The sequence below is a fragment of the Cimex lectularius genome, unplaced genomic scaffold, assembly GCF_000648675.2.
Source record: "Cimex lectularius strain Harlan isolate CLEC.00 unplaced genomic scaffold, Clec_2.1 scaffold27, whole genome shotgun sequence".
NCBI classification, from domain to species: domain Eukaryota; kingdom Metazoa; phylum Arthropoda; class Insecta; order Hemiptera; family Cimicidae; genus Cimex; species Cimex lectularius.
In genome coordinates this window covers 1,626,756-1,651,507 of record NW_019392670.1, presented here as the reverse complement: position 1 = coordinate 1,651,507, position 24,752 = coordinate 1,626,756, and the positions used below count along the sequence as shown (strand labels likewise).

Genomic DNA, 24,752 nt, shown 5'->3' with positions numbered 1-24,752 from the left:
AGTGCAATAATATAGGTCACTCGAAAATCTCACAACTATTGAGTAAGGTTAACGGTCAATTATTAAGCGTTAGTGATAAAAAGATTAAAACCCCTTCGGGGAAAAAGCACTTTCAGGTAGTCACCCCTTGTGATTATATTTATAGTCTGGATGATGACCATCGTAACATAGACTGCTACACAGATGGATCACTTATCAAAGGAAGAGGGAATGGTGCAGGAATCTACATACCAAAATTAGGAATCAGCATCTCCTCCCCTCTTGGCAATAATACCTCCGTTTTTCAGGAGGAAATCTGAGCCATCAATGTGTGTTGTAGAACACTTATGGAAAATAAAATTAAGGGAAAACATATTAAAATCTTTTCTGACAATCAGGCTAGTCTTAGGGCATTACAAAAAGATTTGTCAACCTCACGACTGGTGGAGGAAACTATAGATCTTATCAATAGGATCTCTTTCAGGTTTGAGAATAAGGTGACCCTTATTTGAATACCAGCACATAAAGGACACCATGGCAATGAAAAGGCGGATGGCCTAGCGAAAGAAGGTTCTAATACTGCGTTTGTCGGGCCACAACCGGTATTACCTCACTCTATGAGCACAGCGAAAGAGAGTATCAATAACTGGGGCATGAAAAAATTCCTTAGGGAGTGGAATTTATCCCCCGGACACAGGCAATCGAAAGAGTTTGTTAAGGCGATCAAACCAGCTGAATCGAACTGGCTATTCTCTATCTCAAGGAAGGGAATTACGAGGCTGATAGGTATTCTGACGTGCCACTGCCCACTGAGAAGACACCTCTTCGTAATGGGTATCCTACCAGATCCCTTTTGCCGTTTTTGCGAAATAAAAGAAGAAACGGCAAGGCACTACCTCGCAGAGTGTGATAGGTATGCTAGGTCTAGATTTGAAATCTTTGAAGGAGAGGACATCACCAAATCACTCCCCGAGATAAATGGTCCAAAAGCTTGGGGTTTGTGAACAACTGCAAGAGATTTAAGCAGGACACGTGAGCCGACCAAGTCCCGGACCTTTTAGGGATGGGGTACGAGTCTACCCAGGCATTTAACCCGACGGGTCTTGGTCGCCCACCCTGCATAATATATATATAATATCTATTTTTGCATGAATTTGTCGTTGAAACTCTTCGTCTGAGCTTGATGCTTTGGGAAACTTCGTAAGGTTTGTGCCACTTGCTGAGATACCGCAGGCAAGAAATTAGGCAGATTTACACCGAAAGAGTGGGAAGAGTTTTCCAGATTTTGGAAAATTCTGCCAATTTTAGAAAATGTCAATTGCCAAGTAAAATGTCAAGTCAGTGTTAGAAAATGAGTATGAATGCGAGTGCAAGTAAGTACAACTTAGTTTACGTATCTCGTTTTACGTTTCATATCACATATAACTCGGGGTCGCGATTTATTCAATACATTTGTCATTATCCCAATGGATAAAATTAACAATGTTATTATCTAATCTGTTAGTTAAGTTAGAAGTTTGTTACGCTCTCTTCCGATAAGTAGCTTTGTAAGTTAATTTTGTTGTGAAGTGTGAATTCTGTTTCTTGTTTGGTAGAAGCTTTTGTGTATTTGATTGAACTTTTCTGTTAAGAATTTAATCTGTCTTGTGTATTTCAGAGAATCTCGCCAATATTTGTGACGGCCAGACTAAGAAAACTATGCTTTTCAAATGCTTAATTGTTTTTGAATTGTAACAATGACGAGAGATAAAGCCTGGAGAATGCCATTTTCACGGAAGATTTTTTTTTAGCGTGTGATCATTGTTTATCTTGGAGCAATCGAAATCAGGCTTAATATTATAATTTTATGTAAAAAACTAGGGGTGAGGTGATTTTGAAAAAAAAAGGGAATTGTAGTGCAGAAGGGAGGGTGGTCGATCCCGTCTACTTTACTGGTCAATTTCTATATGGTTGAAGCAATTTATTTTAAATATTGTTTTTATGCTTTCACTTCTTGTGCAATTCTTATTATAGTTTTTGTGCACTGTGAGGTTTTGTTAGCTTTTTTAATTTGACAATGCTTTGGCCATTTTCTGTTTGATTACTTTAACCCATTCTTTTCCTATGTTGATTCAGGCAAATTTATCACATTTCCTAAACCTTAACTAGGCCCATGAGTTTAGTGTTTCTTTAGGCCCTTATATTGGCAACTTTTTTTTTTCTTCCTGCGCCAATCTAAAATCTCTATATAAGTATCCGGTTTATAATTGAAAATCGCCCAAAGATGCTTCAGAGGAACTTAAGCAATTTTTGTTGATTCGTGAGGAGCGGTCAAGAACGAGGTAGTTTAGAAAAACACCTTTGTCATTTTTTAGCCGACGTTTCGACCTTTACTCGGGTCATCTTCAGCGCTTGGGTGAAATACAAAACATACGATCTGTTATATTTAAATGAGGTATAAGCCTATTTTTTCATAAATTGAGATATTTATTGGTTTGCATTTGTATTAATTTAAAAATATTAGCAAACATTAATCAATTCTAGTGACATTTTCATCACTACACTTTTTAAAGTTCATTATGGAATAATAATTATTAAAATTATTTAAAAATGTGTGGTGATTAGTGACCGTTAATCGGTAATTATTCAGAAATCGTGAGATGCGGTCTGTGTGATGTAGGTTTCAGAAAAACATTTTCTTTATCGTGGTGTGCTTTATTGAGATCATCTTCAGGGTCTGGGATTTACAAACATTGTTTACATTTAACAAATACATTTAGGATATGGAAAAGTGAATTTATACAATGCAAAATATATATATATATTTTTTTTTTATTCAATCAAAGTATTTCTACTCACTCAAAGTGTTTACACAGAAGACAAACACTTTGAGTGAGTAGAAATACATATTTGTATGAACATTAGCTTCACTGAAATGGATTTTTTAATTAATTTCACATATATTAAAAAGGCGATATGAGCAAATAATCGTAAAATGTAAATTAGTTCATTAAGATAACTAAAAATAAAAAAACTTATATTTTAAACTTATTTCTCCATTACAGTTAGCATAATGTATTCATGGTTAATATATAGTATATAAGGCAGTAAATTCAACATATCAAATTTCTTTGCAGGAATGATATTTCCAGTTTTTGTATAATATTTTCACATTTATTTCTTCGGATTTTCTTATTTTCTGATCGTTCTTTTCATAATGTGATCGAAAATTAGTAACTTCGTCTTCGTCAATCGTTGAATCAGTTAATTCTAAAATTCTAATCCTCTTCTTAGTTTGTAACAATCTTAAATTATTATTGCTCAGACTGCTTCCTTATCCGATTCATAAATTCGTCTTTTTTTTCTTATATTTCCATAGGTCTTATTTCTATAATAAAAACATCACTATCAGACGAAATGGACACAATATCGTCTCTTTTATACGTATGTGAACGTATATTATTTATCTTAAACTATGATTTTCTTGGTTAATAACAATTATATTTAAATAATACTCAAGCTGCAATCTATTAGTATAAGAGAGGCAAACCAAACAGTAGAACTGTCGAAAGAAAATTTAGAAAAATCAGTGAAATTACTTCTTGCCACTTCAGCAGAATAATAATACCGTTATTTTGTTCTTCTAAAATTGCCCCAAAATGCTTCAAAGGAACTTAAGCAATTTTTGTTGATTCGTGAGGAACGGTCAAGAATGAGGTAGTTTAGAAAAACACCTTTTTCATGTTTTTGCCGACGTTTCGACCCTTATTCCGGAAGTGTTCAGGGCCTGGGTGAATTACAAAACATATGTTGATTGGAAAAATTACAATACAGATGTAAATGTAAACTTTAAACCAAGTATTTCATACTCAGATTGCAATTTTGTTTAAGGTTAGCAGGAAATCCCCTGAGTTAAGAGCGATTTCTTAACAGAGTTATGCGGAGCGAGTTTTACGTTTTCCAGGAACGGTGCCTGAAGACTGGAGGGTGTCCTCGGAGACCAGGATTGGGACGCCCATGCCAGGGAACCGGCCGACGACCGCTTTATCAGATTGCACACTCTGAGACATCGCTATCCCACTGCTTCTAAAACGACTCAAAGAATATACCAGAGACCATCATCGGACTCGACATTGGACGTAAACTGAATGAAGGAATGTAATGTTTTCAGACGAGTCCTAGTTTTTCTTCCAATACCCAAAGGGATATCTTTGAGTTTATCCAATAGCTGAGGCTACAGCCAAGGCAACATTGCCGGAAGAGGGTCGCGTTTGGAAGTGGTTCGATTATGGTGTGGAGAGGGATTTCTTTGGAGGTAAAGACCGAGTTACATGTTTTTAATAGGCCGTCACATAATGCAGAAATCTACGTGACATTCGTGTTGAATATGTGGTGCCAAGTGATCCTGTTAATGGCTCTCGTTTATGAAAGACCACACATGTCGTTACCAGTGTTATGCAGTGCCTTCGTGATGTCAATATTCATAATCCAAGACGGCCAGCTTGTAGCCGTGATTTGAATGCTATTGAACGTTTTTGGGATGATCTCAGACGTTGGGTGAAAGGAAGAAATAACTCTCCTACAACCTTACCTGAGCTGAAAGCTACATTAGATGAGAATTTGGATGAAATTCCTCAAAACGTGGTTAAAAGCTTAATGATGAGTATGCCGAGAATATACTAAGATAATACGACCAAGAGGAGATAGCACACCTTATTAAAAAAAATAATTTCTTTTATATTTTTTATGTTCTTGTACAAAAGAGATTTTTGTTTGTTTTGTAATCGAGAAATTTTTATTTTCACACTAACCAAATATTTTAATAACTACCTGGATTGTAAAAAACATGAGTGTTAGTATTACTGAAAAGGCAGGTATACTAAAAATATTCAAAATTTTCAAGTTCGTCTTTTGATCATTTTCACAATTTTAATTTAAAAAGGGCGTGTGGTAAATCTCGTCCACTATACTAATCTCAACTTGTGGATGAAGGGAATGTCTTCAACCAGCATTCAAATTCATTTTCATTTCTCACCAGTGGATTTTATGTAAGTAATGCGTCGTTTTTCCTACGGTATGTCGAAAAATGCACCACCTTGGAGGGCGGGGGGGGATTTTTGTGTCCAAGGTGATGTACCATTTGGTTCCGTGGCAGCTTTAATAATTTTTTAAGGTAAATAATTGCGACAGAAGTGACAATGAGTGTTTTACTTTCTTTCAGATTCGCCTTATCTCTGATCGTTTTTCAAAGGTTTCATTGAAATTCAACCTTTGATGATGGAGTTCCACCAAAAAAGTACACCGAATCTCGGAAAATCCTTCCTTTTTTTCAATGGCTTCATTGATGTTCGTCTTTTTATAATGGAGTTCCACCAAAAAAGAACACCGAATCTCGAAAATCATTTTTCGGGCTACATTGATATTCAACCTTTGATGATGGAGGTCCACTAAAAGCGTACACAAATATTGACAAAATCCCGATATTTATTCAAAGGCCTCACTGATGTTCAACCTTTGATGATGGAGTTCCACCAAAAAAAGTACATGAATACTGAAAAATGATCATTTTTCAAAGGCTTCTTTCATGTTAAGTATTTGATGATGGAGTTTCACCAAAAAAGTACCCCGAATTTCGAAAAAATCTCTGATTTTTTTCAACGGCTTCATTGATATTCGTTCTTTTTTTTATGGAGTTCCACCTACTTTTTTGGTGGAATAAATATTGAAAAAATGCCTGATTTTTTTTCCAAAGGCTTCATTGATATTCAACCTTGATGATGGAGTTCCAACAAAAAAGTACACAGAATCTCGAAAAATCCCTGATTTTTTTCAAAGGCTTCATTGATATTCAACCTTTCATGATGGAGTTCCAACAAAAAAAGCACCACGAATCCCGAAAAAGCTCTGATTTTTTCATCGGCTTCATTTATATTCGTTCTTTTTTTATGGAGTTCCACCAAAAGAGTGGACGAATATTGAAAAATTCGTGATATTTTTCGGGCTTCCTTGATGATGGATGTTCACCAAAAACATACACAAATATTGAACAAATCCTGATATTTATTTAAAGGCCTCATTGATGTTCAACCTTTGATGATGGAGTTCCACCAAAAAAGTACACCGAATCTCGAAAAATCCCTTTTTTTTTTTTCAATGGCTTCATTGATGTTCGTTCTTTCCTAATGGAGTTGTACCAAAAAAGGACACCAAATCTCGAAAATCATTTTTCGGGCTACATTGATATTCAGCCTTTGATGATAGAGGTCCACCAAAAGCGTACACGAAAAAAACCATGATTTTTTTCAAATGCTTCATTGATGTTCAATATTTGATGATAGAGTCCACCAAAAATGTATAGTGATTCGCAACAAAATCCCAGCTTTTTTATAGAATTGTATTATTTTAACCTTTGAATGAGATGAAATATGAATGAAGATATGTTTCCTTGCATCTTGAATTTTAATTTTTTTTTAAATTTAAAAATTTGCTTCGTCTCTTGGAGGTGGATTTTACAGTTTTATCGCGACGAGGGGGGGGTTCTTGTAGGTAAACAATAAAAATAGTTTGACTGGTAGTTGGGCCCATAAGTCGGGAGGGCGATTTTTATAGAATTGCTGTTGAGAAAAGGTAAATGAAAAGGGCGAGAGGGGGGTTCCGTGCGTGGGGCGGCGAAGAGGGGCGGCGATGCCGTGGCGGGTGGCTNGGGGCGAAAATGGAAGTCGCCGCCGGTTCGGCCGCGGGCCGCGAGGGTCGCTCGGCTCGGATCCCGCCCAGCCTGCGCGTTCGCCTTTCGCGCAGGTCACGTGACCGACCCCGCTCCTCCCAGTCGGCGCTCTTTTGATTGACGTACACTAGTGAAGCATCGTTTCTCGTCCTCGGCGCATCGCAGGTCCTCGGAATTATTTCTTGATTGAAACGGTCGCGACATGGCTGTCATCCGTGTGTATGTGTCATCCGGTTATACGATAAAGTGATCCGACCATCTGCGGGACGAAATTTTTTTTTCTTTTTTTCGTTCTCACCTAAATCTCGGAGGTTATTTTTATTTATTTTATTTTATTTTTTTTTTAAATTTGAGCGTTTCGTTTTTAGCCGGTATCGTTGAAGAGGGAGGCGTGGTTTTTGTACAGTGAGAGGTATAAAGTGCCGTAGACGGATCTTTGTCGCGTGTCGAGTGACAAGTGTTCATCTGTTAAGTCGAGGTCCGCGGAAGTGCGGGGCCGGACGAAAATCGCAACCGTTTTTGGAATGGCACAGCCTAGGGTGAGTTTCCAACGGAGAGTGTCTTGTTCAAACAACGGAATGACAAGTGTTTTTCATGTGACGACCACGACCACCGAACATGACAGTACGTAAAATTGGGATGGTTTTCATAAGGTCACAGATCTGGTTTCGATCCTCCCGGTCCTCATACTGGGACCGTTCGCCGAAGGAGGTTGATGAGGATAAACCGCGGTCCCCCGGTCCGACACGACTTCCTTCAGAAGAAATCTCTTTTGAAGTTTGGGTTAGGATTTTTTTTTTACCACCCCATGGTGTTTGTCTTAATCAGTGGAACCATTGAAAATCTGTATTCACCTTATTTAGATTTCAGTTGTTATAATGTGTAATAATACTTCATTGTACACATTAAGTCAATAGTTTTCCAGCTCAAAATTTCTTGCCGAGAACAAAATGTGTACTATACATAAAGAGAACACATTTAGTTGTCACCTTGATGAGATGAGTTACCGTCTAATCCAATGAGGTGGTTTTTTTTAAATTTTACCGCGCCAGATTTTTTTAAATAAAACCCGGTTGTTTTACAATCGCGGTAAACCCGGTTCTCGGAAATACATGGATTGACTGTACATGATTCCATGTCTTACGACTCGTCTAGATCGTTTTTTTTTAGAAACCGTTATTTTGGAGCATTTCTGATTTGTCGGTTGTCTAAGACACTTCGGAACTGAACTAGATCCGTTTATAAAATTTCAATTTTCCAATTCTTATCGAATATGAAATTGACTTAGGAATTTGAATAGAAGATAAAAAATTTCTCTTTGTACGCCCTGTTCAGAACCGGACCGTAAATAATTGAAATTCTCTTCCGTCTTATTGGCCGGTTTTATTTTCGCCTTAAGAAAAAAAACCGACGCGAATCGAATTGTTTCGAATGGCGCGTCGTTACTTTATGTATTTTGCATAAATTTTTGAGAGAAATTTGTGGAACGGCCTGTTATTTTTTCTCCCAACGTGAAATTCCCGATAGGCGGCTTATTTTTGAAATGTTTGTAAATAGAATCGAAAAGGATTATACGTTTTTATAAATTTGAATCGCCCTTCAATTTCTCGGTTTTCTTGTCAGTTCAAACTATGTTAATGAAGATGAAGAAAATTTAAAACTTAATCGTTTTACCTTATTTTGCGGTCAAATATTTGCCTAGTTTTTACATAACAATAAGGAAGAAGCTATTAGGCTCTATAAACTTTTACGATTATGCACTTTTAGTCTATATATTTTTTGACCATAGGCGTTCCTTAAAGAAAAATAGTTTTATCACCCGTTATAATTATATAGAAAATATTTTGTCGCACATTTGTAAAAAGAAAAGTAGTTTTGTGTAGTGTTTATCGAAATGTAGTCGGTAATGGAGCCGGTTACCGGGCGTGAGTCGGCTCCGGATCGCCCTCCCGGCAACTAAATTACGGCAAATGTGCTCTTTTTACGGCTACTTTTCTCCCTCGTTCCTATTACGGCTCGGCAGATTCCCTCGGCCTACGGATTGACGAAAAATCTCGGCCGGTCTATAAAATAATAAAAGGGACCGATTTGAATTTGAGGAGGACGGGACCGGCAACCGGGCTGCCGCCGTAGCGCCGTACGGGGCCCGTTTTTCGTCGATTTAATTCGTTACAAAGCTGATTTTTTCCCAATAAAAAAAAAATCGTCCATAAATTTGTAGGGAATTGTTTAAAGTTTTGAATGTATCGAAAGCTTTTTTCATTTACTCAAGAATATCTAGATCCCGGTATGGTCGGATGAAAAAACAAAATCTGCCAAGCTTTCAACCTATTTTAAGGCCAATCATCAGGTCAAAATAGTCAAAATGATGTATACAAATTGATAGGATTAAGTTTTTAATAACAAATTAAAAATTTCTTTGAGCATAACTCAGCCCTAACATTGCCAGGGACTGTCATACGGTCAATTTGTAGACATCTTTATGGCTGTTTTGCCCTGATGATTGACCTTAAAATTGGTCGAAAGCTTGGCAGATAACTCGATTTTGTTTTTTCATCCAGACCATACCGAGATCCAAATTATTCTTAAGTAAAAAGTGGTCGGTACTAACACTTTATATTGGTTAGTGCTTTAAAAAAAATATATATAAAATATAGACTTTTTTAATGTTTTTTTTAATATATAAAATATAAACAACTTAGTTACACTTGTTCTACCGACGTCTCTTTTTTTGTAAAATTTTATGAATCGGGGATAATTTTAGTTCAGGTTGTTTATTTATGTTGTCGAGTTTCAATTTAAAAAACAAACTATTATTAAAATTTCAATTTATGGATACGGTCTATATTATGGATTTCGAAAAGATAAAATTCGATTGTTATCCGCCAAGCTTTCGGCCAATTTTAAGGTTAATCATCAGGGCAAAATAGTCAAAAAGATGTCTACAAATTGACAGAAATAAGTTTTTAATAAAAAATTCAAATTTCTTTGAACATAGGCTCACAACATTGCCAAGGACCGTCACACGACCAATTTGTATGCTCTTTACGGTTTATTTATGGTTGTTTTGCCCTGATGATTGATCTTAAAATTGGTCGAAAGTTTGGCAGATAATTCAATTTTGTTTTTTCATCTAGATCATATCGAGATTCAAATTATCTTGACTAAGAAAACCGGTCGATACATTTAACACTTTATGTTGGTTACTGCTTTTTAAAAAAAATAATAACTGTAGAATTTTTTACTTGTATGTTGATACAAAAAATACAAACTTTTAACTTAAATTTATAATTGTTCTCCCGATGTCTCGTTTTTGTAAAAAATTTACGATTCGGGGATAATTTTAGTATAGGTAGTTTATTTATGTTGCCGAGTCGGTAGTCTTAACTTTCAATTTAAAAAACAAAACAAAAATTGCTAAAATTTCAATTTATATATACGGTCTATATATGGATTTAGAAAAGACAAACTTCAATTGCTATTTGCCAAGCTTTCGACCAATTTTTATGTTAGTCATCAGGGCAAAACAATCTTAAATATAATTATTCAGAAATCGTGAGATGCGGTCTGGTGTGATGAAGGTTTCAGAAAAATATTTTCTTTATCGTGCCAACGTTTCGATCTTTATTGAGATCATCTTCAGGGCCTGGGATTTACAAACATTGTTTACATTTGACAAATACATTTAGGATGTGAAAAAGTGAATTTATACAATGCAAAATATATTTTTTATATTCACTCAAAGTATTTCTTATGTAGTATTAAAGTATTAAATATGTTTATATAATTGACATAATGAAGTTATTAAAACAGCTCTGTCCCAACATTGCCAAGGACTGGACTATGACAAAAAAAAAATATTTCAAACTTTTTATTAAATACTTAATTCCGTCAATACGTGGAAATCTTTAAGGTGGTTTTGCCCTGATGACTAACATAAAAACCATAAGATAGGTCGAAAGCTTGGCAGATGATTGAATTTGTTTTTTAAGACCATACCGAGATCCAGATTATTCTTTTGTATGGAACTGTCAATGGTGTTTGGATTTTCTTTGTCGCCGGTTTATTTTATTTTTTTTAAGAAAAAAAAATGTCTACCGTACATGCCCCGGGATAAGTTGAACTTGTGTTTTTTCTCATTTTGCTATTTGATTATGAAATTAAAAACATAGATAATGCCGTTGCAACGTTAATGCTTTTTTAAACTGACACATGGCCCAACATAAAAACGGCGGATACCTTTTAATATAGAGTAAAAGGAAATAAATTTTACAATTATATAGGTGTTTTTGTTTACCGCGCCTATTGTCTTGTAATGTTTTCCTGGTTTTCCACCGGCGGGGGATTTGATCCTGTTGGTTTTTGTAAAAGTTTAAACATTTGTAACAATAGATCTGGAAATTACCAGCAACTTCCGGTTTGATTGTTTGCACGTTTAATGTCAGATAGGCTTGATCGTTCGGATTTTTCCGCTGTCCGTTTCTGTATCGACGGTATTGCATTGATACCGGACAATAAATAATAATTAAAAAAAAAAAAAATACACGTCGGACTTTATGTGTTACCCAATCGCGTTATTAGCATAAATGTTTTTTTTTAAACTTTTCACTTCTGAGCTTAATCAGACAACTCTGCTGTATTTACTCAAAGACAAAAAACCCGCACAATTACAGTTATATTAATTACAACGTATTTATGTTAATGTAAACCATAATTAAGTGAGATCACATATTCACGAATTTTAATAAAATTAGTTTAATTATGATGGTTAGAAAAAATCTACCAAAAAACGGAATATAATTTAGTGATATTAAAATTTAACTAAAAATGCTTTTTAAAACCAGGTTTCGCTCGTTATAACGCATTAATAACAAAACTAGGCAAAACAGAAGTATGTCGAAATTAATATAACTACAAAATTCATATAATTAAAAAAAAAAAAATAGAACGTTGTTCGGTTTTTGTCTTTGAGTGTGTATAAAAAAAGTAATTTGAAAATACCTATTTTTACATTATTTCAAGAGCTTCAATTTTAATTTTTTTAACTATCGCCATTTTTTAAAAGTAAAATCTTGTTTTCTGTTTTTGTTTAATCTTTACTGTGGGATATGGACCACGTTATATTTCTTATATCGGTTTTTTTTTAAGGCTTTTTCCTCTTTGTTCCCGTTATGTTTATTCCGTACCAAAAATTGGGATTTTAATTGATGTTTTGATGTTCCGGTCAGGCTGGATACTTTTCCAGAATCTGTTCTGTTTTTTTTTTTCTTCAAACCAAGACAATTAGTTTTGCTATAAACCAACATTTTTTTTTAATAACTAGATTCGTAGTTATTAAGTTTCATTAAAATTCCAATTAGTTGGCGTTTAAAAATCATCAAACCATTTATTAAAACCTGATCGCGAATTAAGCAGAATCTGTCAGTTTTGTGACTAGATTCTAAAATTTTGGCTTTTTTATTTAAAATTTCAGTCGGAATCAAATAAGTGAAACCGTTCGCGATTTTTGAAATTTTGCCGGAAATCCGTTTTCGGAAATTTGAATTTGTTTACGAATTATTTTTAAAATATGTGGTTCAGTTTATGTTAAAAAAAAATAAAGAATAGCAGTTTCAGTTAATTAAATTAGAAACTGGTGTTTTATATTCAGTTATAATTAATTATGCCGATCTGTATGCAAATCTAACCAAATTTTTCTCTTTAAATAAATAAATTAAAAAGTAAGTTTTTGACTTGTTTTTCAAATAGTGCAGTATATTTAATACTTTTTATAATACATGGTAAAGATTTATATATATTTTCTTAGAATTATTTTATCTTTATCTACGCTAAAATCAATTCGCCTTAGCACATTGTAATATTATATTACGACTTGGGGAGGACGTGGCGCGATAAAACTCATTGCAAATTGTCTAATAATAATAATTTAGAATAAAATAAAATAAACCATGAATATACATAGTTACTCTACAAGGAATTTAAGTTTAAAAGAAATTATATGGTGTCTTTATATGTTTAAATGTAAATTATTTCATAAATCTTTAAACTTATATCAGACAAGGTTCAACTATTGCCCCCATTTACTAAAAATAAATACTAAGAAATATTACAATTTTTCCTATAACAGGGTATTTGGATATATTTTTGCAAATAGAATTAATATCAGATACAAAAAAAAAAATCTATACATTCTTGACTCAAGAGATTAAGTTTCTCAGTCTTTCCCCCCTAAAATAATATTATTGTTTATTTGTTTTATTGTAGTAAAAATTCATTTTTAAATTTACAACTCCTATACGGCGCAAGTATTTGTGCTTACGGAAGGAAAGCGGGCTGAAATAGAAGAATAAAAAAAATACTTTTATAATTATATGCTAATGTTTTTAACTATTATTTTCCATTATAGTGAAATTTATTCAATATTTATTTATTATATATTTATTTATATATTTAGGAGTAAATACGATTTTCAAAAAATTTAACATAATATAAAATACAACAATTTATAAAGCGAAACTAAGAAAACAAAGAAAAAAAATCACACGATTTAAAGTAGGAAAATAAGTACAAATAATGATTCATACATAAAAAAATCACATTTATCGTTGTATATATACTGTAGAAACAAGTAGTTAAATTATTATAAGATATTCAACTCATTATATAGATAATTGCATAGCAAAAATATATTAAGTAAGTGAAAATAATAAAATTATCGATTACAGGAACAGAAGTTAATAATTATTAAAGTTATATCGTTTAATCTGCATAAGCTATTAATATATTAATTCAGAATCAAATGGAACAAATGAGAAAAAAACAACACAAAGTTCAACTTATCCCGGTCGACGGTGAACTTTTTTTGTCGTCAAAAGATGTCGACAGCAAAGAAAACAAACATCATTGACAATTCCATACAAACGAATAATGTGGATGTTAGTACTCTTTGAAAAAATCAATTATCCGCCAAGCTTTCATTGTATTTTAAGGTCAATCATCGGTCAAAACAATCTTAAAGATGTCTACATATTGCCATATTTTTTTAATAAATGGTTTCAAATTTCTTTGTCATAGTCCATAGTCCACTCACAGTCCTTGGCAGCGTTAGGACTAAGCTATGTTTCAAAGACTTGATTATGTCAATATGTACACATATTTACGACGATTGACCTAAAAATTGCTGGAAAGCTTGACCGATAACAATTGAATTTTTTCCCCCACTCATTCGACTATACCGAAATCCAAAAACTGACGACCATGTATATAAATTCAAATTTTAACAATTTATGTTTTTTTATGTTGAACGTTAAGGCAAGTATCTCGACAATATAATTAAACAACCGAAACTAAAAATATCCCCGAAAGACAAAGTAAAAAAAATATATATATCAGTAGAACAAGTATAATTATTTTTACGTTAATTTATATTAATACAATTTATTGCTGTAGAATTGCTGGTAGATAGGTCTTGCCTCTTCTAAGAAAACCTAAATAAATTCATTTTTGTTGAAGCCATAATTTTTCACGTTATGTTTATTTGTTTGTATTAGTTAACCGTGTAAATTATGAGAAATAGTTTCAATTTAATGATGATGAGGATGTATTCATTGAAAGCTAGAGGAAGGAACTGCTTTCTTTCTTTAAAAATTCGCCTTCTTTGATTTCTTAATATATAGCTTTTAAATTGTAGTAGTAAAATCGTAATTTTACCCTTAATATATCTTTTTTGCATATGGAATTTTAGAAGCTACCACCGTAATTTATAAACTCATGGCTATGATTTCAGGTTAATTATAACCTGAAACCTCTGAGAATATTAATGTTGGGGTGAATTTTTTATAGGTCTACATTACCGTTTGTCAAGGGGTTCCATAATCGTGTTACAAAAATGCATACTCATTAAAAAAAAAAGTCGAACTTTATGTCGTGGGTTTCATTATTCAAGGTGGACTGGGAAAGTATTTCTCAAAGGGTGATGATAAAAGTATGGTCAGCATGAATGTATGCGTTACGTAACAAGCGCATCTTGGAGAGTTATTTTTTTTAAATAATCTTTTCTTACCGTGACAAAAAAAGAAGAAAAAAAATTAGCAGTGTGCTGCGTTTTCCAAATTGCAAGTTACGGTATGGTACGGGTTAGTTTTCCGTCATTGGGCCTCTATTTAAAAAAGAGATGTTTATCCCTTCATCCATCTAATCACAGGCTCGTCACCTTTATTAAATTTCCTAAAATTTTCCCCTTTTAGTACTAAGTCGAGATGGTAAAATTTTAATTAACGGCGGAATGTCGCCTTCTTGGGTTGATGGCCTTTTGTTATTAACGTGGAATATTCTCCTTTTAATGGTAATACCGAGTTGTGTAATAATATTTTTATACTGTTCTACTTGGAATTTTTTACATAGGAATTTGTTCAGTTTTTAATTTTTTTTAACTTATTTTTATTACCATAAACTGACAGAAAGTTATACTTGTTTTCCCAAATTCTCTCTTTTTCTTTGAAAACTGTCTTTTGGGGATATTTTTAGTTTAGATGGATTTATGATGTAGAATTACTTGCCTTAACTTTCATTATTTTAAAAAAAATGGTCCACTGCTTATGGATTTTGGTATAGTCAAGTGAACGAAAAAACAATATTCAAGCTTTTTTAAAGGAATTTTAAGGTCAATCATCAGGGCAAAACTATCTTATAGATGTTTACAAATTTCCTTAATTAAGTTTAATAAATGAACTATGAAATATGACTTCCTTAGAAGTTTTGAGACTGAGCTATGTTCAAAGAAATTTTAACCCAGTTATTAAATGTCAATAGGTAGACATCTTTAAGATGGTTTTGCTCTGATGATGATCTTAAAATAGGTGCACTGCCAAGGTGAGTGGTATGTGGACTATTACAATCCTTGGCAGTTTTTTGGGCTATGTTCAAAGCTTGGCAGATAATTATTTTTGTTTATTAATTGAAAGCGGTCGATACCTAAAATCTCGCTTTTATTTAAAAATAATAAATATAGATTTTTGTAATATTCGAGGCCATTATCTCTTACTTATTATAAGTTCATTTTTCGCCCAAATTTGGACTGACTGAATCCTCATTTTGTTTACCATTGCTTTAATTGGCAATATTCGCTTTATCCGACTGTAATGGATATTCACGTGTGATTTCTGTTTATGGAAACGGTAAAAAATAAAAAGTGGAATGTTCCCGGTCTTGTAAATTTATTCTAACGTCAGCCTTTCGATCAGTCCCATTTTTATGACCTTTCACGCCACCCGGCGGCTATTTAATTGTGTTTTATAGTGCAATAATCTAATTGTCGACGTCAAAAGCCGAGCTTTAACTGCCATTCCTAGGAGTTTTTCCACATCCGTTACCAAGACCGTAAATGCTTAATTTAATCTCATTGTTAACAATTTTTCTCGACGTATAAAATGTGCACGCACACACGATTAAAAATACAAAAAAAGAAACACCTGGAATATGTTGTTAAAACATTGCGTTTTATGCGGATTTTAAAATTATAGGGCGTGATCCTTCTTTCGAAGTTTTTTTTTAAATTGATGATGACGTTTTTGTCTGATCGTCTCGTATTGATAAACAGCGACGTCTGGCTGTCAGGGGCTCCATATCATCTCCAGCAGCCCTTTTACAGAGTTTATTACCATGTCCAGAGCTCTTTAGCTCAAGAGGAAATATTTCCAACGTGAATCGCGTTTTTGTCGTAATTCCTTCGCCTTGAAATAAATCATTCCCCTTGTTTCTTTAACCGCGGTGGATTAAGCTATTTAGGTATTTTTATACATGTGTTATTCTGTGGAGCATAAACTTGATCACATCAATAAATGAAGAATATTTAGAACCAGCTTTGAAATGTGGTTAAAAAAAATTGATTTGACTGCATTGGAATTATTTAAAAAAAATTCTGACTTATTACCAAGTCGGATGACCGGTCGATTTATGGTGTGACGTGCCCCCGAGATTCTGGAATCTCGCCTGGAATATGTCTCCATGGGAACTTTTGACCATTTTGAACTTTTCGGCTTATCGAACTTCCTAGTGCAACATTCATTAATATGTTGATGGAGTGAATAAGAATAGCATGTGTGGTTGAATTTTAAACAAGCCAGGCGCCAGCACTCTTCGCACTCAGTTTTTTCACCAGCGGTCACTATGTTTACCCACGAATTTATTTTTTATTATTGATTACAAAATTAATTATCCGGTATAGCCTCTATATAGTAATTTTTCCTCCCTTCAATGTTTATGGTTTTCCTGAGAAAACAATTCCCCCCCCCCAAAAAAAAAGGCTTTTAATAATAAAAATATACGGGACTGTACAGTATATTATAAACATTTCATAATACATAATTTGTTGTATTTTTCGGCATGGGAGTGCGTCTTCCTGAGATCGATTTTTATTTGACACAAATTTTACATTTTTACATTTTTTCAAGGGAAAAAATATAATTAACTAAACATCAAAATTAATAATATAAATTTTAAAAATTACATGAATTACATACATTATAAAAAACTAATATTTTTATGTAAGGTTTTGGTTGAAATGCAAAAGTTAGTGTCACGAGCGGGATTCGAACCCTAGAACTTCGGCTTTCATTTCAACTATAACCTTACATAAAAATTATTATTCGTAGATCGTGAGATGCGGTCTCGTGTGACGTAGGTTTTAGAAAAACATTTTTCTTTATCGTGCCAACGTTTCGATCTTTATTGAGATCAAGCCCTGAAGCTCAAAGTGTTTTCTGCGAGATTGTGTCATTCTTGTGTGTCGCGTTGGGAGTGCCGATAAAAGAGTGTATATAAAGTTATAATTTATCGGAAGTCAACAATTTAGAAAGAAAAAGATTTAAAATATTCAAAAATTAATTTCTAATATTAACTGTTTGCGATAGTGCAATAGAAGAAAAGGCTTAATATTACTCAAAATTTATTTTCAAAAAGTCCCTTATACCAAACGTTAATTAATAATTGTACGTTTTTGTCCTTTTTTAGATGACCCGGTTGAATTTCTTTTAAACAGATAACGTTATCAAAAAAACAAAAAATTACGTATTTAATTATTTGGAGATGTGAAGTGCAGTCTCGTGTGACGTAGGGTTTAGAAAACTAATTTCTTTATCATGCCAACGTTTCGATTTTTCACCAATTGTGGTGAATTTCGATTCATAAGTCTACAGGATGTATGGGAGAAAATTTTCTTCTGTATCCCAAATCGACATCTCTGTAAGGAACCTATTAAAATCCCGAAGCCACCTGGACGAGACGAGAGCGATGTGGTTTAAAAATTTTTTTCTCTTATCTCGTTTTTTGAAAAGCCCAAAACCGTTTTGGCCTTTCGAATGGAGGAGTTGGGATTTTCGAGAGTTGGCTCTTCATCAGAATGATGTGGCCCTGTTTCTCGATGGGCCCCAAACGGATCCACTGGGAGTACGGTACATATTAACCTGTTCTTGATGAGAAAAACTCACTCGTCGGCTCATTTTGAGCGACTGATAAAAGCTTATTGAAAAATGTAAAGTTCATGGAGGTAAACAAAATTTCGGTATTTACCTCTAATCCTTTTCGTGTTGTCTAAACCCAATAAGACCAGTTGTGTAAACAAGATCAAAATAACAAAGCATAGAAAAAAACTTAAGAATTATGGAAAATACTTCTTGTTTCCGCACGTTGACCGGTCTGGTAGCAGTCAGTGGTACGCACGTTTTTAAACGGTTGCATTTAAAGAAAACAACAAGTATTCTACATGATTCAAAAATGAAGAACAAGAAACACGAACACAAAAGTTGGAAAGATATATCATCATCCCAAGAAAATCATAAAACCGCTTAGCACCAAAACAACAAATGAAAATATTTAATCAAAAGGAAATTATGATTATAATTTTTATGTTGTAAAATGGATTTTTTAAAAAGTCATCGTCTTTTTAATATTTATAATTTGTGGTTAAAAAAAACTTTTACATTTTTTTTTTAAATACATTTTTTGTTTTATTTTTACATTACGTTTTTTGGAGGTTGCGGGAATTTACACCCATCACAATCTTATTTAAAAAAAATCTAAATTTTTCATTATTTTGATTGACAAATTGACCACTTTTGCATCTGTTGTAAGGAGTCTTTTTTCATTTTTTGATTCTTTAATATCCTGGGTTAAATTGTTTTTTCCAGGTTATTCCCATGCATTGTAGGTTTTTATATTATATTTTTTTGTTAGCGATTTTTTTTAAAAGACTGCATATTTATAATTTGTGTTTTTTTAAAGAAACTATATCTTATCTAAATCTAAACTAATCTTTTAAAAGAAAATATACAATGAAAAATTAAATTTTTAAAAATAAGATGCTGATAATGGTTGTAAATTTTTTGAGACTGTCTTTTTTATATTTATATACATATATTTTTTTTGAAGAAACCATCTAATCTAAATCTAAACTAAATTTTTTAAAAGAAAATATACAATGAACAATTTAAATAAATAAATAATAATAATATCCTGATGATGGGTGTAAGTTCCCGAAACGCAAAACTTTTAAAGTAAAAAAAATCTATAAAAAACCAAATGGAAAAGTTAAAAAAAATTATGGTATTTCTTTTCCAATTCTTCGCCATAACTTTGTAATTTTTTGCAAATGTAAAATCTGATTCGGCCATCGTTTTCAGTGTAAAATATCCTTTAAAACACTTGGTTCTCATTTAAAATGTAGAAATTAGAGTTGTACTGAAGTACCCTGAAAACAGTTATTTTAAAATGTGGGTAAAAACTAGTCCAAAAATTATTAAAAGCAATTTTGGTTTTTCTATAACGCTACCAGTTCAAGAGAAACTCAGCCGGGCCATCTGAAAAGGATGCCTTGCATATACCTTTTTTTCCGAGGTAAGGAAATTGTATACACACTCCATAAATATAATTTGATATAAAACATTTATTAACGTCAGGATTTTTTCTGGGCGCGCAGTTACGAGTGTTTAATGGTTATTGGAAAATTGTCCGTTTGGGAGGCGGGATCGATAATGAATTAGATAACAAGTGGATCGTATTAATATTATAATAACAACGTTCGTGAGCCTCTGCGACTTCTTTTTTCCCCCCCTTCATCAACCTAGTATTTACTAGGAGCCGTGCCGTGCTACCGTCTCCGGCGAGGAGCTTTTCAAGGAAAACATATAATAAATACACCCACGCGTATAATAATGGTATAGAAAGTTCCATGATTTGTGGCCTGTGCCTGTTGGGGCTTATTACACGTGCACGGGCCTCGTATAAAGAAAACTCCAAAATTAAAGTCCGCTTTTTATATCACCATCGATTTTTAGCGATAAACAGACTTCAGACTTGTTACAATTGATTAATTACTATGTTATTACAACTAAATTCAAATGACACGTTTTTGTAAAGATAGTTCCATTAAAAAAATAAATAAATAAAAAATAAAATCGATCGTTTTATTGAATAAGGCTTTATTTTTGTGTCGAAATAGTTATGTATTTCACACGTCGTGGACTGCTGAAAAACGTAACCCCAGTGGGTATGGTCCTAATGCAAATTTGAGTAAATTAAGAGGTTTATGTTAGTTCCGTTTGCAAATAAGTTTGTAATCCGTATTCCGAAGTGATCGGGCCGAACCGAAAGTTTTCGAAGGGAAGATTTTATTGACAGCAATAAAAGTTATTCTGACCTAAAACGCGCTCCGTCGACGTCATATGGTCCGATTTCCCTTTCAACATTATGAGACGAATGAAAAGTCTGAATGAAATTTCTGTTACTATTTGAAAATCGTCGACCCACAGACAAAAAAAAATTAAATGTATGGAAAGTTCAAAACTTCAGATGGAATTTTCCAACTGGTTTTGTTTATGATAAATCCGTTCCAAACTTTTTGCCGTTGTTCATGCGGAAAACGGGGGAAAAGATTACTCTGAAGACTAAAATGCGGTTGTATGATAAAAGTTTACTTAGGACAAAATAAAAGTGTGTTTGGGTTAACGTTAAGAAGTTGTCTTTATTTGCTTGTGAGGAGTCTTTTTTTATGTCGATTTATCAAATATGATGTCAATCACGTTTTCCCCCCGTTGTATTCGTTTTAATGGTTATGCTCACCATTTTTCTTGAAATTGCGGGAGGGCGGAGTAGAGGTACCGCCCTTGAAGGCCTCTGGGGCATTAAACGGTCGTCTTCCGTTTAATTTCGTTACGCTGTGTTATTTTATATGTAGGATTCCGGGCGAGCGATGGTGCTCATTTTTCCACACTTTGTAAAGTTTCAATTAGTCTGAAGATTTTGATTGTAATCTTCAGTAAGTCTCTAATACAAGTTAAGGTTCTTTTCTACTGTTATTATTATTTATGACAGATATATCAGGTCGGTAAAGTAGTTATAACGCGTTAGGATTGCTTGAGGAAAACCTCTTGTTTCAGCGCCTGTTCAAAGCGTTTGTTTTTTTAAACACTTTATGATCTAGTAATGATAAAGAGCTGGGGGCTAAATAAATCTATGTTGCCAATACACGGGCAGAAACAGAGCAGGAACAAAACTGCGCCCACCCTAAACTTTCGGGATTTCGAGCTAACCTTGAACAAAATTGCTCTGAAGCAACTTTAGGCAAGAAAAGGTTAAATTATAAATTGCATATGAAAAATCGTATATTTGGCAAACACAACAGTAAAAGATGCAGTGGTGGTGAAGAGCCATGTTAGAGATTAATGATTCTAATATGGAGATTTTAGATTGGCACCGAAAAAATCTGTGTTGCCAATACACTGGATGAAAAAACAGTGTACTCGCCCTACACTCATGGGATTAGCTAAACTTAAACAAATTTGCTAAATCTTAAGACATTTTTAATTGCTCAGGATCTTTCTACATAACTGGGCAGGCTTTGTATTTTGAAAAGTGGGGACGTAGGTGCCTATAGGCATAATCGAAATATTTTTGTGAGGGTCAGTCTGAGGCGATTCTAAGAATCAGCCAGGTAAACATAACTGTAAAATTTTACCTGTTAAACCGTGTAACTGTTGTGAAACCTGCATATTTCCCTTTTACGAATGTCGTCAAAACGATATTTCTGTATCTGCCCTCGAAGAAATAAATTTTATAAATTCCGAGGAAGGATATGTCATATGAATCCGTGAAAATACTTGCGAGATCTTATGGTCATGATTACGAACGAAACTTTTGGAATGTAGTCATAATTATAAACGATATTCCTGACTATCTAGATTTGTGTATCTAAAGGTGTAGAATTTTCGTTTTCAACTTTTCAAAATCAGCTTTATTATTAAAAACAAAAATTCCTACGATACATATATGAGTATGTTTTATGTGAAATTTATTGTCTGAAGTGACGTTTTTAATTATCCATTTTCGTTTTCTTAGTTAATTGACCAAGTTGCTTTTTTAATTATTCTTTCTAAGGTCTTGGTTGAGATAAAAAAGTCAGTGTCACGAGCGGGATTCGAACCCACGACCTTCGGCTAAATACGCCGCTACTCTACCATTTGAGCTATCGTGATTTCGATCCACTCGGACACCAACTCTCCATCTCAACCTGCAATTTTTTAATTATCTGTATTCGAAGAACTTTAATGAGCTTTTTGCTAAGTTTTGGAAATTGTTTGTAAATAATATCGGAACCTTCTCTTCTGTATTATTTATCGTCCAGAGGGAGTGTTTTGCCCATCGGCAACATATGCTCAGCAATCCTTGAACTCGTTTGTTATCTCAGCGGCGCCGCTTGGCTATCGAGGAGTTACTTGGCCTAGATTAAAATATCGAGTTGTAATTGTTGTAAATTAATCGGAAAACTGAGACAATTTCATCGTAATGTAGTCCACCCTGTATCGAACGGCCATTGGCATTTTGAATATTGATCAACCAGACACACCTGGGAACAAAGGAAGGATATTACCATCCAGACTGAATGTATCGAATCATGTTTTTTAATGGGTCCCAAACCGAGCATCAATCCAATCGCGATCCCGGGGCCTGGAGTCATGGACTCATAGTTCGACTGCGTATTTAAAACGATTTTCCTTGTAAGGATATCTGCCTGTCGTGGGTGAAACGTCGGTTTGTTCTTCGGAAGAACCGGGTTAAATTTGATCCGACGCCGAAGATGAGAACGAACCAGAATCGAATCTATATGGAAAGGTTTCATGATTGCTAAATGACTGGATAAGCTTAACTACATCTCCCGTTTTTCACTCTACCTTATTTTACCTCCATTTTTTCCTGCCAAAGTTTCTGTTATCATTTTCAATATATATACATTTGTTTTTAAATTTTATTCGCGATGTTCGTAGGAAAAAAAAAGTGCAGTCCGTTTAACCTACATCGCAGTACAGAATACGTACGATATATATTATTCACCATGCTGAATTCATCCAAAACTTCGACCATACTTTGCTTAAAAAATAATAAATCGATTAAAATAATTACTCTGGTTAATAGGACCATCTAAATTATATAAATTATTAATAAATATGTATAATGTCGAATCGGCGTAGGGTGTCACTTATTGGGTCCGTCTTCACTCGCGGGTTTGCAGAATTACTCAAACGCGTTTCGGCATCGGCCATCTTCAGTGAGGAACTGTCTGTCTCTTTGTCCAGTTCCTCACTGAAGACGGCGCAAAACCAAAACACATTTGAGTAATTCAGCAAACCTACGAGTGAAGTATGCCAGTTCAGCATGAGTTCACCGACTCGCAGACCAACACCCATCATCAAATAGTAATAAATTAACATTATGAAGCAACGAAACATCATTACATGTATATTAATAAGTATAAATAAATATATATGCACACCTTGATATTACACGACATTATACATTTAACAAAGGCTCTCGTAAATGTCACTGGCTCCTGATGCCAGTAAATTATAAGTTAAATGGATACTCTATTGAAGACTTTGGGATTGCTTGATACATTCTCTCCCTCTGAGGGATACCCGTTTGCAGAGCAGCATAATGTGCCGGAGATCGTCATACATCATACAATTTGCGGTCGGTCGAAGAATAAATGTTGATTGGATTTACTTATCTCTGTGGGTAGGGTGTTAAACACCTTGAAAATATTAAATTCTGTTTGACAATTAATTATCGTTTAATTTTTAGTTTCTCGAGCGGATTTACACATTCTCGGATTAAAAATATAAATAAATAAAATTTTCTTGTTTATACGTTACTTGATTTAATCAAGATGATAAAAATATATATGAGCTCTTTTAAATTACAAGCGATAAAATTAAAATATACGACTGTTATTCGACGCCAGACTTGAGACAGTACGAGTACGGTACAAGACAGACAGACTGACAGAAATGGATGTTGAGTATCAATAAAAATACAAACCATCATAACTGCTCCATCTTCCAAGAAAATCACATTCCCCGATAAAATAAACCTAATGGACGATTCAAAGCTCCCAGTGATAAAATTGTGATAGTGTTTAAAATTTATAAAAAGCGATAATTTCAAAAATGCAAATTAAATGATAAAGAATAACAGGAAAGGAGGGAAATTTACTCCAACGCGTTTTAAGTGCAATTGGGTTTTGTATATTTTGTGAGTGTGATTTGGTTGGAAGAGAGTAGGATGGAGTGACTTGAGCGGTGGTACATGACAGCAGGTTTTGTTTCAGTACGAAGAGGGTATCCATCCCTATATGGAGCCGCCGACTCCTGGTGCTATGTACGACCCACATGTCGGCCACAGACCCCTACAGGGTATTCAGCCACATCTAAACCACAACATGCACTACCCAACCGGAGGTAACCATGTTTCACCCGTCACCAACCACGTTATGGGACCCGTTCCCGATGTCCACAAGAGGGATAAAGACTCCATATACGGGTAAGTACCAAATTTTTTATTATTTACTTTTCCAAACCCCTTAAACCAATGGGCGATCCAATTAATTTTCAAGTTTATGGCACAACTGTGGCCATTGACGGAATAAAATGGTCATTCCTAGTTTTATTTTATGTTAATCTTTAACAAGATTTAAAGAGACTGAGTCTCTTTGCGTCTACTCAACAAGTGACTTAATGCTTTT

At 33.8% G+C, this 24,752-nt stretch overlaps 1 protein-coding gene across 5 annotated transcripts in view; it reads left to right on the top strand.

The window, feature by feature from the left end:
- Positions 1–6,802: 6,802 nt before the first annotated feature.
- Positions 6,803–24,752, top strand: part of LOC106667202 (homeobox protein homothorax) — a 209,818-nt gene continuing 191,868 nt past the window's right edge. For 4 of the 5 annotated variants that reach the window (XM_024225262.1, XM_024225263.1, XM_014395009.2 and 1 more), the window contains exons 1-2: positions 6,803–7,221; positions 24,339–24,550. In XM_024225262.1, the coding sequence (XP_024081030.1) occupies positions 7,207–7,221; positions 24,339–24,550 (227 nt within the window). In that variant the 5' untranslated portion in view covers positions 6,803–7,206. The remainder of the gene's footprint in view (positions 7,222–24,338; positions 24,551–24,752) is intronic. The other variant, XM_024225261.1, reaches the window with a different exon arrangement.